General features: G+C 39.2%; 1 protein-coding gene across 1 annotated transcript in view; it reads left to right on the top strand.

Annotated features, from left to right (window-relative positions):
• Window positions 1-17,025, top strand: part of BEND5 (BEN domain containing 5) — a 570,403-nt gene that overhangs the window by 349,857 nt on the left and 203,521 nt on the right. The window contains exon 5 of the mRNA XM_027724293.2: window positions 7,015-7,231. Within this exon, the coding sequence (XP_027580094.2) occupies window positions 7,015-7,231 (217 nt within the window). The remainder of the gene's footprint in view (window positions 1-7,014; window positions 7,232-17,025) is intronic.

Raw genomic sequence — 17,025 nt, 5'->3', positions numbered from 1 at the left:
TTTTTTTCCCTAAACACTGCATAGAGATATTTCTATTGAAACAATCCATGGCTGGAATACCTGTGGTCAGTAGGCAAATCATATTTTGACAGCAGAAAAAATCAGCACCACTCATTATCCCTGCAGTTTAACGGAGAGTTTCTGTAGAATAATTGCAGTGTTGGAACTGCTGCTTCCGAGGAAAGTCACTGCAGTTTAAGATTTAGCAACTGGACAGAATAAACAAAGGATGGAGGAGGGTGTATAGCTTTAGTTCTGCTGGGAGGTTCTGAGGGAGAAAAGAAGGTGAATTGGCTGCTTGTCCACTGGAAATCCCACTTGAACCTGCTGCTGGCAGATTTTGGATTTCATTGTCAGCTGACAGCTCCTCTAAGACATATTAAAGTATTTTGTCAAGAGGACACCGTGCCAAATTTGCACCTTTGTGACCAAGTGTCATGTTTAGGAGAGATAGACAAGAGAGGAGTGATGGACAACACTGAGTGAAACCTCCTCCCACAAAACCAAATTGAGATGTGGAGAACCCGAAACAACACTTCATTTTGGGGATCCTTGTGTTGCCCTGTCTTATATGAAGTCGCTTAAGAAGTAATTCAGTCATTTAAAAACTTATTTCTTGCCAGCTTGTGATTTCTCAGTGCTCCCCTTCATTACCCTTATTCTGGTGAGCTGAAGGACGGTGACTTCATTTCTGGCAGCACAACCCGGGCACAGGTTTTCAGCATTGCTTCATATCTCGTAATCATGACCCTTCCATCCTGCTTCCCTGTGCTTCCTGCACGGCACGCCCTTCCCTCAGCATTTCTGCTCACCCTTAGGAGTAGTGACTTCCACTGGTTCCCTCTGGTTTCAGGTAGAAAAGGTTTCTTTTTGGTTTTGTTATCGGTGTTATTGTAGGACCTGCAAGACTGACCAGCTGGCAAGGACCGTGTCTGTGTGAGCTGTTCTGCAAACACAGGACAAAGGACATGTGCCACTGCTACTTTTGTATCTGTTGTTTCTCCTCACCACTGGGTTTTCCTTGTCAGAACACTGCTCTGTGTTGAAGACACAGTTGGGATAAAAACTTTCTTAGTAAGTTCCCTCTGAATCCATCCAAGGTATAAAATGTGGGAAATAATTCTCATAACATTTGCTCACACAAATCTGATTCTAGGTTTTGGCTTTCAAGTACTAAAGCAGTAATAATGTACTTCCAGGGTATTTTTGTTGTCTTAACATCAGCTGATGGGTCTGATTCATCTGATGTGCAGGTCTCATAAAAAAATATCCTGGGTTGACTAGGACTGACACAGGAACCCAACACCGGCTGTTTGTTATAAACATTTAACAGGCAGGAACTCTCACTAAAGAAAAAAAAAACCATCTCATTGCTTAATTGTGTAAGTTGTAGAGTAAAAAAGTAATTAAAAACTCAGTGTTTTCTTCTTGGAGTTGTAATGAATGAAGAGATTTTACAAGCAATCTCTGTACAGTTCATTACTATTTGAATTCCCTAACAATATTGATAGAGGTTACTGAATTATGCCAATTAAAATATGAAAACTGTATATCTAATGTGTAGAGTTCCTGATTTTTATGAGGTTGAATTATGTAATATTTTGATTTTTATATTTGAGAAGAAGCAACTGGGTATTGTTAGAGGTAGAAAACCCTGAGGTCCTAAGTTGTGAAAATATTTGGAGAACATTCTAATGCATAGGAAAAATAAAAGCAGGACTTATTTTGCAGTGTCTGAAACTGAGTTAGCTGTGCCAAAACCCATTCAGTTGTCTGCAAAGAATATTTAACACCATCTGACATATTCACTGTCACTCCATGCTCTGTGAATCAAATATAAAATTATGTGCAAGAAAAAACCCTACAAACTTATTTTGTCACAAGTAAGCCAGGAATTTTGAAGATGGTCAGTTCCACCTGTCAACAAGAATAAGCAAGAAGAAAAATAATGGCTTCGACTAACAGAGAAAGAAGTCAGAAAGGCCTTCAGTTTGAAAGGGCTGCCTCCCAGAAGAGGAGTTTGCAGCACATGATTTACATCCTTATATTTTGTCCAGAGTGTGTTGGATTTCTTGCAGTTGATAACTAGGGATATCCAGCTTTAGGAGTTAAATCTGAACACTGCAGAAGGGTCACCAAGTCTCGTGTTCAGGGTAACGTCAATAAGTACCTGAAGGTTATTTTGTAAAGTTGAATTGGGATCAGGTTTTGGGTCTTTAGGCTTGGTTTCATCTGAGGTTGTGACTCAGGCCCACCCCTTTGAATTCTATGTGCAAGCTTGGGAATTTGTGGATTTGTTAAGTAGTATCCCTGCATTGATGGCAATTGAAAATGATCACCACAGTGTGTCACCACAGCCAACAAACATCCCAACCAGCTTCACTGGAGCATTCCTCTGCAACTCAGATCACTTCATTTTTCCTTTGGCCATTGATCCTTTACAGCACCTGCAGCTTTTTGTTTTTTTCTCCAAAGATCATCATTTTCCTTTGAAGTTTAGTGACTGTGGGAGTGTCATATTAAAGGTGATCCAAAGACTATTTATGCTGCTCATTAAAGCCATTGGGAATTTGGCTGGGCCAGAGCTCCCTGTTTTGGTCATGCAATGGGGGGGAAAGCACTCTAAAAATAGTTATTTTGTAATTATTTGTGCTGTGGTACCACAAAAGGATTTGATTAGCACCCTTATGTGTTTAAAACTTAAAAAACAGATGCCACAAAGCAGCACTCCCATCATCCCCCTGTGTTGGTCCTTCAAAGTCTTGATTAACTTCCAGTTTTCAAAGGGAAGTAAGGTAGAAGAGAGAGAAAAAAAAAAAACAAAACAGAAAAGATAATAAAATTTACCTTCAAGGTCAAAATTCTTAGAGTTGAAGTGAAAATTATGTTCAAATTAGAAATATAGTTAGGATAAAGTTTTCAATGCTAAGTTACACCCCTCACCTTGCAGTAGCAAGGAGTAAAATCCTGGGGCCTCCGAAGTCATCAGATTTTTGATACTGGATGAGGACTACGATTTTAATTTTTATTTTTTGTACTCTGAAAAATTGGATCTTATGGCACACTACCAAAGAGAGCAAATGTCCTCACTCCAGACCGCACCGTAGCAAACAGACAGGAACAGGCACATGGACATTCTCACCTGGAGTAACAAATCTGCTGGGTTGGGCAGGAAGGAGGAGAAGACACTCAAATCCACTGGCTCAAACCTTTGACTGGCACTGGACTGTGAGAGTCAAAATAGAGAGCAACTCTTCATTTCTGTGCTTCCTTTTTCCTTTGAACAAGAGGGTTTGCATTTACCTTTAGGACTAAGCAGTCTGAATTTGTCTCAAAGTGTGGTAAAATATCAAGCTTCAGTTCTTCAAATGCATTTCCAATACAGACTGGGGATTAGTTGCTGGCACATTGTTTGTGTGGCTGTTCTCAGAATTGGGGTGGTTCTCCTTTAAACAACCATTCAGCAGCGTGGAGATCCAGGCAGTTGTGTATCAATTAGCAGGGTGCATTGCTTAGTGGGAGCTGCCTGTAAATGCAAAGGGACAAATCTGGGCATCGAGGTTTCTACCATCATTTTCCTTTCCTGCCTCTAACTACAAATCGGCTTCATTGTGACTTACAGTGTCAGAAGTTGGTGCATTTCTGCAGATCCATGATAAGATATTTTTCTCTAGTAAGAAATGCAGTTAGACTCTGCATTTGGAATCTGTTCCTGCCAGGCCCTAGATGCATTAGTATTCCACTGGCAGCTGCCTGTAGGTAGGAATATTGTTTTTGTCCATAACCAGAGGGAACAATCAGACTAAGCCGTTCCCCAGCTATAAACCAGCCAAAGTAATTGGGTTTAATTTTAATTTTTGTAATAGCTTTAAATTAATAGGAGCAGCTGCTGCCACAGTGTGTGGGTGTCCTTTTCCAGAAGGCATAGAACAAAAAAGGGAAAGAGTAAACAATAGTGCGTCTAGGACACAAAGGTTAATTCAAGAACTGAGCAATGTCTTTTCGTTATCAAAAACTCAGTTGGTGATATCTAGCACTGTGTCTCTTTTCTTTCTTTTCCTTCCCCTTTTTTCTTTTCTGCTTTAATTCCCTGATAAGATCTCAATCTGATTAGGCTCCTGTGTGTAAAGATGTGTTGTTGGTATCTAAACGCTAACTCTCTTTCTCTATATGACTCACAAATAGATTAGCAGTGACAAAGTGCTAGGAGAGATAAAAATAGATTAGCAGTGACAGGAGTACTATTATAATTATTTTTGGAAGATATGGTTTGAATTAAGAGTTTGGGCACTTTTTGCCCTGAGAGGGTGAATTTAAACCTGGGAACTGAGGATGGTTTCTGCTGTTGTGTCAGACACCAGATAGTGAAATGTCAATACCAGATGTCCTAGACATCAAGATTAGCCATAATAGCCAAATGCAGCCATAAAGTGATGTGTCAAAGTGGATAATAAAACAGATGCTTAGCGTTTATAATGAAGGGGAAAGGGAATGGAATATCAAAAGTGCCTTTAATACATTAACAAAGTTGTCTTCAACTTGCTTAAAAGTAGGAAGTTATTGAACCAAGGAGAACTATGTGTCATTTAAACATTAACTATCAGCAGATGAATTTCAATTAGCATTAGCCTTTCTAAAATCCCGAATTTCCTCCTATTGGTCTCATTTTACATGAAATTTTTATAGCATAAAGTGAGGCTTGTCCTTTATTATTTCTCCCATGCTAATGTGGAAACAAATAAAGTTCAACAACTCAGCAACATACTGTTTAAACTTGCATTATGGTTTGAGGACTGGGAGCTAGAATACATTTACCCACTGCCATATCATCTGCTTGATTTGAGATCAAATGAGGGATGTCCTATAGCACTCCAGAGTAAGGGTGAATGATAGAAATATGTTAAGATACTGGAGAAACCTATTAGGTTTGGGTTCTGCATGCAGATGGCTGGTGGTGTTTTTTCCCTACTGCTAATTCTTTAAAAAAATAAAAGATTTGTTTTTCTGTGCTTTAGATTTGTGGCTTAAATATTAGTTTCAGATCTTAGTGATAAGCAAATGTCTTTTTTAAGAAAAAAACCCAATCATCAAATCACAGATTTCGATAGGTTGGAAAAGTCCTTTAATCTCATTGAGTCCAACCATTAACCCAGCACTGCCAATTCCACCCCTAAACCGTGTTCCCAAGTGCCACATCTACACATCCTTTAAATATCTCCAGACCCTTCACCAGCTCCGTTGCCTTTTTCTGGACCAGCTCCAGCACCTCAATGTCTTTCTTGAAGTGAGGAGCCCGACACTGAACATGTGGTCTGAGATGTGGCCTCCCCAGTGCTGAGGGCGGGGGGACGATCTCTGCCCTGGCCCTGCTGGCCACACTATTGCTGGGACAAGCCAGGATGTCATTGGCCTTCTTGGCCACCTGGGCACACTGCTGGCTCATGTTCAGTCATGATGCTGAAGTAAATTATTGAAGCCCTGAGTGTTCAAGAGGCAGGGCATTAAAAGGGGCAAATAAATTCTTATTTCGAGTCTAATTAACTGCATCGCTGGTTCTTTATTGTACTTTCTCAGGAAGATCTCAATTCCTCTCCGTTTCTCTTTGTAGATCCTGAGTCTCGCTGATCAGAGCCCTTAACTGCTGCTAATTGGCAAACATGTACTTCTATATAATGAGAGGGTTTTGTCCTCTAATTCATATTAACAATGAGAGGCCAAAACTGATGTTCTGCAGCAGACCAGCTTCTCGGAACTATTACAAAGCAGCACATTACTCGTGCTATGTCTGTAAATCTTGTTATGTTTTCCCCTCACCGTGATCCGAGCTTAGCTGAGATCTGCTCCAATCATCAGATGAGACCTGTTTATAATGCTGTGTAATTGAATCAGATAGAGTCTGCAGGATCATAGTTTTTTGTTGCCAAACATGACTGGTAAGTTAGTTACATCAAATTACAAGTGCATGGCGTGATTGGAGACTATCCTGTCTAAATAAAGTTAGAAACTCCATCTAAGAAATGAAGAAAGCATAAAAACAGAAATAGTGAATGTCTCTCATCCATAGAACAAGTTTTTGTTCCCCCTCTGAAATAGTACTAATTTCTGCTGAAAAATAACAGAATAATTGGAGTTGGGTGAGAGATGGCAGGCAGATATTTGTTATTCCTTAAACAGATACCAGCTTGATAACAATGACATAAATGTCTTTATTATCATTATTTACCATCATGTATATTCATTTCTATCTTGTCAGATAAACTAGAACTGTCCAAGTTGGAATGGGACCAAATACCCTTTTCTTCTTTGCTTTCTAATTTAGGGCCTGGTTATTTTCCATACCTGAAATTTTTTGTTTGATTTTTTTTGTTGTTGTTTGATTGGTTGGTTTGGGTTTTTTAACCTCGAGAGTTTATCTTTTCTCCCATTCATTGCATAGGTGTTGATATGTATGCCCTGACTGTTAAGTACAAAAAAAAGTCATAGAGATGTCCTGAATTTCAGTAATTCAGTTCTGTCAATGGTGCCTTTTACTGACATTCCTTCATCAGTTATGCCTCCTCTCTGTGCTGGTGAGTCAGCCCTGTAACAAAGGATGTACCACACTGCAGACAGAGGTTTGTCTGGAGCCTGTGTAGTGCTGTGAAGTTGCACAAGCTCGATAGCAAAGTAGAGGATACTTGAACAGCCTGTGCATCCTTTTCACTTTATGGGAGTGGGTTTTCCTGGTTATATGATGCTCTGCCCTGCTGTGGTGACTCTGCCAGCTTGGGCACCTGGAGAGAGCAGCAGTCCCAGCAGCTGTGCCGTGCCTGGGCTCTGCCATGGCAGTTGTCTGCACTGCTCCCAAACACAGGCTCCGGGCCCTGCTCCCCAGCTCCTGAGCTGTTCAAGCCCCTCCACTTCATTTCCTTTAGAAGAAATTTGAACCTCACGTAGCCTTTTTGTTCAGATTTCTTATGCCAACATATATATGTGTCAAGAAATAAATACACTTACCTCTTTTTGTTTTTTTAGGCAAAGAATACCCTCTAAAAACGTGTACTACTACCGCTGCCCAGACCACAGGAAGAACTATGTCATGTCTTTTGCTTTCTGCTTTGACCGAGAGGACGACACTTACCAGTTTGCTTACTGCTACCCCTACACCTACACTCGCCTCCAGCACTACCTCGACACCCTCCAGAGGAGGAACATGGACTATTTCTGCAGGGAATTGCTGGGACTCAGCGTGGTAAGTACCAGCCCCGCTCGCCAGCCAGCAGGCTTCGTTATGAATGTCTGCCCTTAAATGCCTACAGAATATAATTCATCACCCCTGCTCAGACGCTCACACGCACATATTTGTTTTGCTGGTATCAGTGACACAGGAGGAAGTGTACCTGCTCGGTGAAATATAGACAAATGCTAATTTAATTTCACATAAAGTATTTCCTTGGCGATGCGCGAGGCCATGCTAAATTCCCACGTAGGATCAATTCACCTCTAAAGACATTAAAAGATGAAACTGAAACAGCTCTATTGAGGAAATGTGATTTTTAGAGTAGTCTGACCATTTGTCTTTCTGGAAGAGGTTTTTCTGTTCAGAAAAAAATGGGTTTTTTAAACTAGAAGATAACTTTTCTTGATAAAATAATGCAAAACATACACAAACCACCTATTTTATTTACTCTTAAAAATGCCTGCTTTGGTGATGTGATATTAGAAGGGGGTTTTAGTGGTGTCTGTGTAGATCCTAGTGGCCACACAAAAATTGAGTGTCGTAGTTCTTCTGGGGCAGGAAGAAGGGTTGATGGGAAGGCTGAACTTCTGTTCACTTTGCTATAATCTTTCTCTGAAATATTGGCTGTCCAGAGGATTTGGCAAGCATGACTCAGCCACTCCCATGTCAACCCAGAAATCATCAGATTAAAAAAATAATAGCTCAAATCTTGTTGGTTTTTTAAACTTCTGCTTTCTCAGACTTTATAGTGCACTTGTACCACATTCTTAATCTGTTCTCTGAGGTTTGATTTGGTCTAAACTTTCAGTGTGTGCTTCAGAAACAGAAAGCTGTGATTCCTGTGAAGGCTGCTGATCCCAGCAGCAGTTTCTTCTTAAGAAGAAACCCAGCATAGATTGTGAAAATCAAAATGAAATCATATGTATACCCTGCACTGAAATAAATAAAAGGCTTCCAGCATTAAAGCAGGCCATTGAGATCCCTATGGTGGCATAAAACTTGGAGGAAAAAATTAACTTACAGAAAAGAGTGAAAACAGAATTAACAAAAGAAGATGTTTTTTAACCCTTTTTATAGTTAAAGTACAATTCTTGTTCTAAAGGTGACTATTGCATATCCATGAACTGGTATTAATAATTAATCATTCCAATTAGGGGAACAAACAATTATAAGGGAAAGGGGTATTAAAAAAATAAAAAAGTAAAATCTGCAGAGGCTGGGAGGAAAGAGCACTGTCATCTTAATGTGTAGAGTTTTAATTATTAATCTTAGAGGACAGAGCTGTCATTAATTCTATAGTGAAACTGAATTTGTTTCCTTTCACTCTGAAAAGAGTGTATAAACAGTCAAATTTGCATATTCATCAACGCCCTGATCTGACTGATTAAAACACTGAGATAGAAGGATTTGTCTGTTATCTGCATTTTGGCAGCCAGAGCTATACTCTTAAATCTTGTCAGCGTTGTGTTTCCAGTAGTTGCGAAATATTATTTTTCATATTTCAGCAAACCAAACAAACAGATACCACTCAAAATATGGCAGGAAATGTACTGTGTATGTCCTGATTTTACATCTACATGTAGACACAGAGTATGTTTTGCAGGAATTGATATGGTAACATTTTACAGCTCACCATACCTGATCTGTATGGAAAGCTTCTGAATCAGGCTCAGGCTGGAATCTTTGTGAGTAACGTTACAATCTCAGAGCATTTCTGGCTTTTCTCCACACACAACTGTCCTAGAACAGCTTGGTAATTTAATGTCTTTGCTGAGCTTGAATAGACAATTTCCATAAGTTCTCCTCGAGTTAAATATTTTAACATAGAGCTTTGTTGCTATCATACATCTTTAAATGGTGAAAAACAGGATCCTTCATTCTTCACTGCACAGTGCTCCATAAAAGCAGAAGCTGGCTGTACTTTGGAGAATTGCGTGCCATATAGGAGAGATTTAGAGCTCAGAAAGTGAGCTCTGTCCCTGCTCTGGCCCCTTATGTAAGATAAGAGGAATCAGATTGGCATAAAGAGGCCCTCAGAAGCTCTATTCCTGGCCAAGGGACCGTACCCCTGGCAGCACATGGTGAGAGGGAGTTTAAAGATGCCGTCTGAGGACAAACTCTGGAGTCCTCCTGCTGGGCAGGGCTGGAACAGGATAACATGTAAGGGGAAAGCTGCAGCACATCTGCTGAGCTACCATGGAGCCACTGACACCCTTGGGGTCATTCCAGGGGAATTTTACAGCCCCCTGCTGCAGCCGGTGATTGTGAGGGTGGAGAACGGTTTGAAACAATTTCACATCTCCTGGGTTATGAGGTGTTGAACTGGGACTCTTGGAGACAACAGAATCTCACCACAGATCTTTGGTTTTTCTTTTTATTTTTCTGTGTCGTGGAACAGTAAAACACAAGTCACAAGAAACCATGGTTAGATGATTACTCCTGAAGGCTTTCTGGGTGCACATTTTGCTGCATGTAGTGTTTTCAAGGCAATCTGATTTCTAATCTAATTTCATATTTTCTCTGAAGAAAGTACTATGCCTCCATTAACTCCTTCAACACTTTCAGTAATTCTATGAAAATTGAAAGTCAAATATCAGTGTGGGACACGTAATTGGCATTAGAATGCAGAGTGGCAAAGTGGTTCAGAGCCAAATGGCGAAGATTCCCATTGCCAGTTTCAATGGATAGCTGTTTTATTTCCGACCTTTTAATGTTTATATTCTTTACTTTAGAGAGCTATCCCACATTCTAGGTGTGCCAAATGGTCTTGAAAATAGTCTCTCCTGCAAGAGAGCTAGGATGGTCACCCAGGTACCATTTAAACTGCTATTTTCATTCTGCCATCGTTGGCCTGAGGTAACTTCACACTTTCTATGGTTTGTCCCAACAGACCAGAAGTTCAAAATCTGTGAGCATTTTTTTAAACTGTGAAATTAGTTTTTTGCATATTATTGATCTGTCTCTCGTCTCAGCAAGTATTATGCAATATTTTACAGCGTGACATAATTTTTATATCTCTGTGAAAATATAAGCACAGGATCAGTTTACTTTAACTGTACCTATTTTATGATACCTACACAGTCTGATGTGCAATAACAGTTATATGTGTAGCATTATAACCAATATTTCAGAGTTGGCAAAATTTTTGAGTGTGTTGTCATTTGAAGCTGGTTGTCCAAATTACCTGTGTGGACTTGAAGCGTGTGGACAATTGGTGAGACCTCTACTAGTATTCCACTATCACACATAATACGTTAAAGGAGTTTTGGATAGCCTGGTTCAACTCCTGCAGCCCACTTCTCAAATCATCACTGGCTGGGCAATACTTTCATTTCTCACTCAAAAGAGAGCCAAGATTAATTGGAGGCAGATATTTCCTTTCACCCCATTAGGCAATGGTGCTTCCAAATTACACTTGAGGAGAATTGCAACTGCACATACAAACCACGAGCCTCAAAGGGACTTGCACAGTACACTGAGACTGAAATATGGAATTCTGTTAAATTAAATATTAAACATACATATTTTAAAACAAGAAGGCAATATGTCTAATGTAGAGCTCTGAAAGGGAGCCAATCTCTTAAGTCAGATATGGAATACTGAGTGGCACAGATTGGAACACTTGGTGCTTCGTTCTGACTCCACACCACTTCGGTGGGTGCTTCTAATTTACTTAAGCTCCTCCTGATTTATGCGGGTATCAGAGAGAGCAGGGTGGGGCCCTAAGATGTGAAAGTGCACACCAGCTGTCACACTGCTGCCTCATTGATCCTACAGCCCTTATTTACCGTCCAAATGACTCAGTACCCTGGGAAAAATAGTTGATCAGTTCTTGTGTTTGCTACTGGTCCATTTTTAACTGCTCAGTTATGACCACTTCAAAGCGTGAAGCAAAGAAGACAGGCAGTTTTTCTAAGGTTAAATTTCCCATTTCTGCATTCAACTTTAGGTTATATAATAACAATTCTGTAAAAGAAAAGTATACTCTTGGTCTTTGAGAAAAAAGAAATAGAAGTTACAGGCTTCTGTGTGATGTAACATACCTTTGAAACCCTGTTGGGATCAGATACTGTGCTTTCCAATGGGTTTGGCTGCACCTAGGTCAAAATGTCATGGAAATGCAAGCTGTGGCAATTTAGTTGGCCAGAAAAAGGCCACAGAAAAAGTAAAGCCACTTTCTCGTTTCTCAGTAGTGTAAAAGTGCAGCTACACATATGTTCAGGGCACATTCTCTTTACTCAGTGGTATATCTATTTACTCCTATAGTACTGCTGTTCCCACATCATTCATAATATGGATATCATCCCAAAACTGTATGTGAGATTTAAATGTTCCTACAGCTATTTTCTTAGCTGGGTTGATATCAGCAGAAGTAGAGTTGGATCTAAAAATAACACCCCCAGCAGTTCTTTCCAAAATAAAATATGATTTATAGCATGTAATAGCACAGTGTGCTACCAGGGAAATTATATAAATAACATGAAAAATAACAGGGGACTATTCTATACCATCACTTTTAAGGGAAATTTCTTTGTCACAATTTAAAGGGAGTTCTGTGAGATAAACTGGCTTGTGGGAATCATAGACAAGGAAAGATAGGCGAAATTATGTTACTGCTGAAAGTTGCCATCCGTCTGTAGGATATATACAACTGTTCATGGTAAAAACAAGAAATACTTTGGTGTAAGTTGGCAGCAATATATAGTTTTTGAAAAAAACAAACTCAATAAAATCATCATTTACAGTTAATATCATGCAAGGTTACTAAATGTTTGAGCTGGTTATTTCTTAAATTCCAGCAAGAGCACTGTTTGATATAGTAAAATAATTTCTTGAAGGGTTTGCATAAATTACTCTTTATCTAAGTATGAGTAAAAAATCTTAAATTGGGAAGAAGGATTCAAGTCTTAAGTCCATTTTTCAGCTCACGTTTTATAACTACCGTTCTCCATTTAAAAAAATGTTGTTAAAAAATGCTTGGAACTTCACCAAAAAAAGCAGCCTTGAGCATAAAAAGTCCATGGAGGTAAGAAATCATCTGAGGAAAAAAAGTGTTATGATCCAGTTTATTAGGAAGAAAACCTCCTGAAAGGAATTGACAGTAAATGAATTATACGTGGTAAAGTTAGTCTGTACAAACTGTTTTCATGCATAGGTCCCAAGCTGCACCCTTTCATCCTGTAGCCACACAGGGAAACCTTTGGAAAGTCAGTGACCTTTCTGAAGTTTTCACTGGACTTTTTGTAGCTGTGCAGGTTGGCCTTTTGCTTCATGGCTCTTCCCATTACCCTGTCACACTCTTCATCTCACCTTTGCTCCACACTTGTCCTTCATCTGGCTTGCCCTTTCTTTGCCTCAAATCTAACCTTCCCCTTTCTTTCCATTTAGTCTGTACTTTGCTAAGATAGCTAGAAGAAAGAGGTTGTGGTATTTGTTTTCTGCTCTTATGTTACTTATCCTGCTTTGTTCTTTCCTATTCATTCCCCTTATCTCTTTGAGTTGTGAAGGGCAAATCCAAAATAGCTGTTAGGTCTTTTAAATACCAGGGCTGCCCGAGGTAGTCACGTTCTCTTCTGGGCACTCGATATCTCAGTGCCATTTCAGGTACTGTTATATCCTGATCTACAGTCTGTCTTCTCTGTCTTTATGTCTTTGCTCCATCCCCTAATAGGAACACCTGTCTTTCCAGAGGAGCTGGAATAATGTGGGGTTTGTCCAGGCTTCAAACTGGAAAGGAAACATTAGTGATCTAGCCAGAGATCCTGAAATACTTGAACTAACACCCAAGTACAGGGAGGAATTTCAGGATCTGAATCCTTGTTTCATGGCAATGGTGAACTTCCAGTAAAAGGCAGGCTTTAGTCATTCTGGTCCTCAGCATTTTCTACTTGATGTGGTGCCACACAACTCTGTGTGGGAACTGTAATCCCAATGGACAAACCAGTTTTGTCCACGCACGGAGTTCAACTGTCAGATCCAGGCAGTTTTCTTTAGTTACTGCACCCTAAACTTGTGGGTACAGGCAGAACATATTTTACTTTCCGTGTTCAGTGCTCTCCAGAATTCCTTCTTTTCATTGGGGCTTGGGAAATAACATAGCACAACCAATTAATATCACTTCCTCAAAAAACAGGCAAGTCTGAGGTCCTGTGTATAAACCAAGGTGGAGCTTTTTCGTAGTTGTAAAATTTCTTTACTTGCCCTGCAGGCCACGAATATATTTGGAAGGTGCGTAAGGCCCTTAGAACGCTGTGAAAACCCTAGAATACATTCAATCTTCTTTCCTTTCCATTTACAGAAATTTGTTTTCCCTCCTTTGTAGCACAGCATTAAGCAATAATTACCATGTTGATAGCGATGCTGAGTGTACTTGCGTGGAGGGGAAATGGTGCTATGTGGAGCTATTAACTACATTTGCCCCGTAGCACTTCACTGCATCGACTCTGCTGGGATTTTGACTGTGTTTGAGTTGGTTTCTATTTAGATCTCCTGAGTGGTGACTGTGTAATGCATCTGTGGGGCTGGAGTTCTATTTTAATCTTTATTCTTTGACTGGAGACCCAGAAGATGGTTAGCCTGGCTCACATTACCTGTAGGGCTGAAACCTTGGGATTGAAGGTTTATTTAAACAATTTCAAAGTCTGCTCAGTCCAAAGGATTCGGATTTATGCCTTTTAATTTAACCAAAGAAAGCGCTATTTATTGATTTAGCTTTACACTAGCTCTATAATGTTAATATATTATATTAAAATCTCTAAATACCTGAGGCAAAATCTTGTTCACATAATTTATGTAAACTGAGCATTGTGGCTGCAATCCAACAAAACACCAAAGTGTAGAATTTAAACTTAAGCATGTTGAATAGATGGGTTGAAATCACTGGCCCAGTTCATGGCATCAAGTTAAATGTGTGTAAAAATGCCTTTAAGCTCCAAGGTCAGAACAATCAACACTTGGGCCTCGTGCCCTAATGTTTTGCCATGAACTTGTACTACCACTATAACAACAAGACTACAGGTAAAAACATAGTGATCAAAAAATCCTGGACTTCAAGCCCAGATTCTCAGTGTTTCCAGCCAAACCTACATAAAAAATAAAGAGGTGTAATAGTGTTTTTAGTCTTATATAAATGTAAATGGATCTGGTTATTGGTTGATTTACATTTCAGTTCTTTTTGAAAATCTATTTTAATAAGCATCCAGGGGCTTGCTGGTCTAACGTTGCACCTTTATCTGGAGTGCACTGACAGCACTGAAGCTGAGAGCTAAATTAGGGATCTAATCACAGGATATGGAAAGAATTTACTTACCAGTCATTGGTAGCAAATGGACTTGGCCAGCAACTTCATTGTAGTGTAAGAATAAAGCAAAGGCATGATGAGGTAAATATGGTTTCAAACAACTTGCTAGTGTTACAAAAATTCCCACTGGACAAAATTTTAAAGACTTGTGTAAAAGACTGTAAGCCATTTACTCCCACTGCAAACATAATGTAACAAACAGAAGATTCAAAAACAAACAAACTGTTCTTTTGGTCACATTCAGTCAAGGTTGGAGGTTTCTGCATACCTTCCTCTCTCCTCCCTTCTGATTCATCTTTCATCTTGCAATGGTTTATAGCTAGTAAATAATTCTAAAATAACTTGATGAACGAAAACAAATTTCAGATTTGATAAAAGAAAGAATTCCTTTTTTCTGTCATCTCGTTTTTGGCTTGTTCACGTCTAAGTGGAGAAGCTGGTTCAGGTAAAATATTCTGCAACCCTTTTTGCACTTCTCTATAAATATGCTCAGTGTCTGTGTGTAAAGTGAATCCCAGCATTGCTCAGCAACTTTTTTTTTTGCAGTGTATGAGTAAGGTGTGCGTTTGAGGCCTTCTGCATAAGACATCTGTGCTAATCCTGGAGTTCTTTGTCCTTGCCAAGCACGTGTTTCTCTCTTTTGTCCTTAAGATTTGAAAGCTGAAAGCTGGCTCTAAGAAGACTTCAGCTTATATGTCAGAAGGGATTGGGGGACATGTCCTTATACTATATGAGAATGAGAAAATAAAGAAATAAGAACATATATTGATGCAGATTATAAGACAATATAGACAAAAGCAGTGTAGTTCAGGTGGCCCCAGCTGGCAAAGTGAAGCCTTACTGTTGACCCAAGTATTTGAAGTGACAAAGTAAGGCTCATGACAGTGTAATACATGTAAGAAAGCACAGAGGAGAGAAATTATATGTAGTCTGTGATCTGTTCCTGATTTCAGTGTGATTTTAATGGCCCCTACTTTTCTGCACTGTTAGCAGAGTATTTTTGAATCAAAGAATAGTGCAGTGACAAAGGAAGTCAAACTTACATGTAAGGGAGGAGAGTGCCATCCTTATTTTAAGACATCATATTACACTCAAACTTTAAAAGATCATGATATTCCTTAAAAAAGGAGTATTTTTCATAGAAAATACCTGCTGCTGCTGAAGTGCTGCTAAAATCCACAAATACTGAAAGCAATATTTATCTTTGTTATGAAGACAAAACGACATACAAATAACATGAGGAGACAGGAGTTTTTTAATGTAAAGCAGTAGGTACTTAATTGAAAACTGTTTTTCCACTTCTTAGGAAATATAAGATACAGCTTAAAGCCTTTTAAATACTCTTTAAAAGAGATCTTACATGGCAACCAGTCATATTGGTACATGAAAAGAACTGCATTCTCCGATAAAGATCCCCTTTTTCATGTTTTCAAACAGCAGCTGAGCACCATACTGTGGCAGCAGAGAACAATCTGAGAAAATGAACACAGATTGAAAAGGCCTCAGTTACATGACATTTCCAATGAAAAAAAAAGCCAGCCCTAGGCCCACAGTCAAATATTTTCACTCAGAATCCCTAGAATTGTGGACATACCTTTCTACAGAGAGTGTGCTTTTCTGAACCACCTTATGTGATGTTCTAATAAAGGTGCAACATGGAGGAAGGCAAAGGAGAGATACCATCCATTTCAGGAATTTTCATGAGTATGCATGAAAGAAAAATCTGTTTCAGAAGTAATTTTTCTCCCATTTATTTTTAATTCCCCATTAATTGCATCCAATTTTCCACTTAGTCCTAATTAGTTAAAATTTAAGAGGACTGTTACTTTCTCAGAATTTAAAGACTTCAGGATTTTATAATGCATACTTTTTTCCATTTAGATTTTCTGCATTATGGTGGATTATAATAATGCATTAATATCCATAATTCTATTTTTAATCAGCTTCTTAGTTCATTAGTAACAGCTGCACATTGTTAAATGTTGTTTGTTTTTCTTTTTTCTTTTTTTTTTTTTAAAGTCTGTATTGCTTAGAATTAAAATATTAACCAGTCTTTTCCATATTTATGAATTCTGAACTCCTCTGCAGCATGGCATAAAGGGAAATCTCATGCCTATCCTTAAAGAAAACCCATGGTTTTTTTAGACCTCCAAAATATTTTGTAGGAAAGGAGGCTCTTGAAGAAACCTGGATCGTTTGGGAAAGCCTTTGGCATTCATTTTCAGAGGTCAGCCAGACCAACCAGGTAGTTTCCATGGAGTTCCACTGCAGAATTGGGTCGTCAAATCCTTGTCAGGACCCTGGACAGCGCAGCCCATTGGCCTGCTTTGCACTTGGAGCAGCTGAAAACACAAAACTTCTCCTTTCGGAGCTCCTCATACACAAAACTGAACCCCAACTTTTGACATTTACACACCAAAAAGAAGTTTACCACTTTGGAAACCAGGCCCTTTTTGCAGCTGCTGAGCTTTTCAAAATATGGTCCACAATATTAAAGAAAAGATTT

The sequence above is a fragment of the Pipra filicauda genome, unplaced genomic scaffold, assembly GCF_003945595.2.
Source record: "Pipra filicauda isolate LSUMZ 115617 unplaced genomic scaffold, ASM394559v2 scaffold461_size746293_pilon, whole genome shotgun sequence".
NCBI classification, from domain to species: domain Eukaryota; kingdom Metazoa; phylum Chordata; class Aves; order Passeriformes; family Pipridae; genus Pipra; species Pipra filicauda.
The sequence above is the reverse complement of the archived record's forward strand: the minus strand, read 5'-3'. Positions and strand labels throughout refer to the sequence as shown.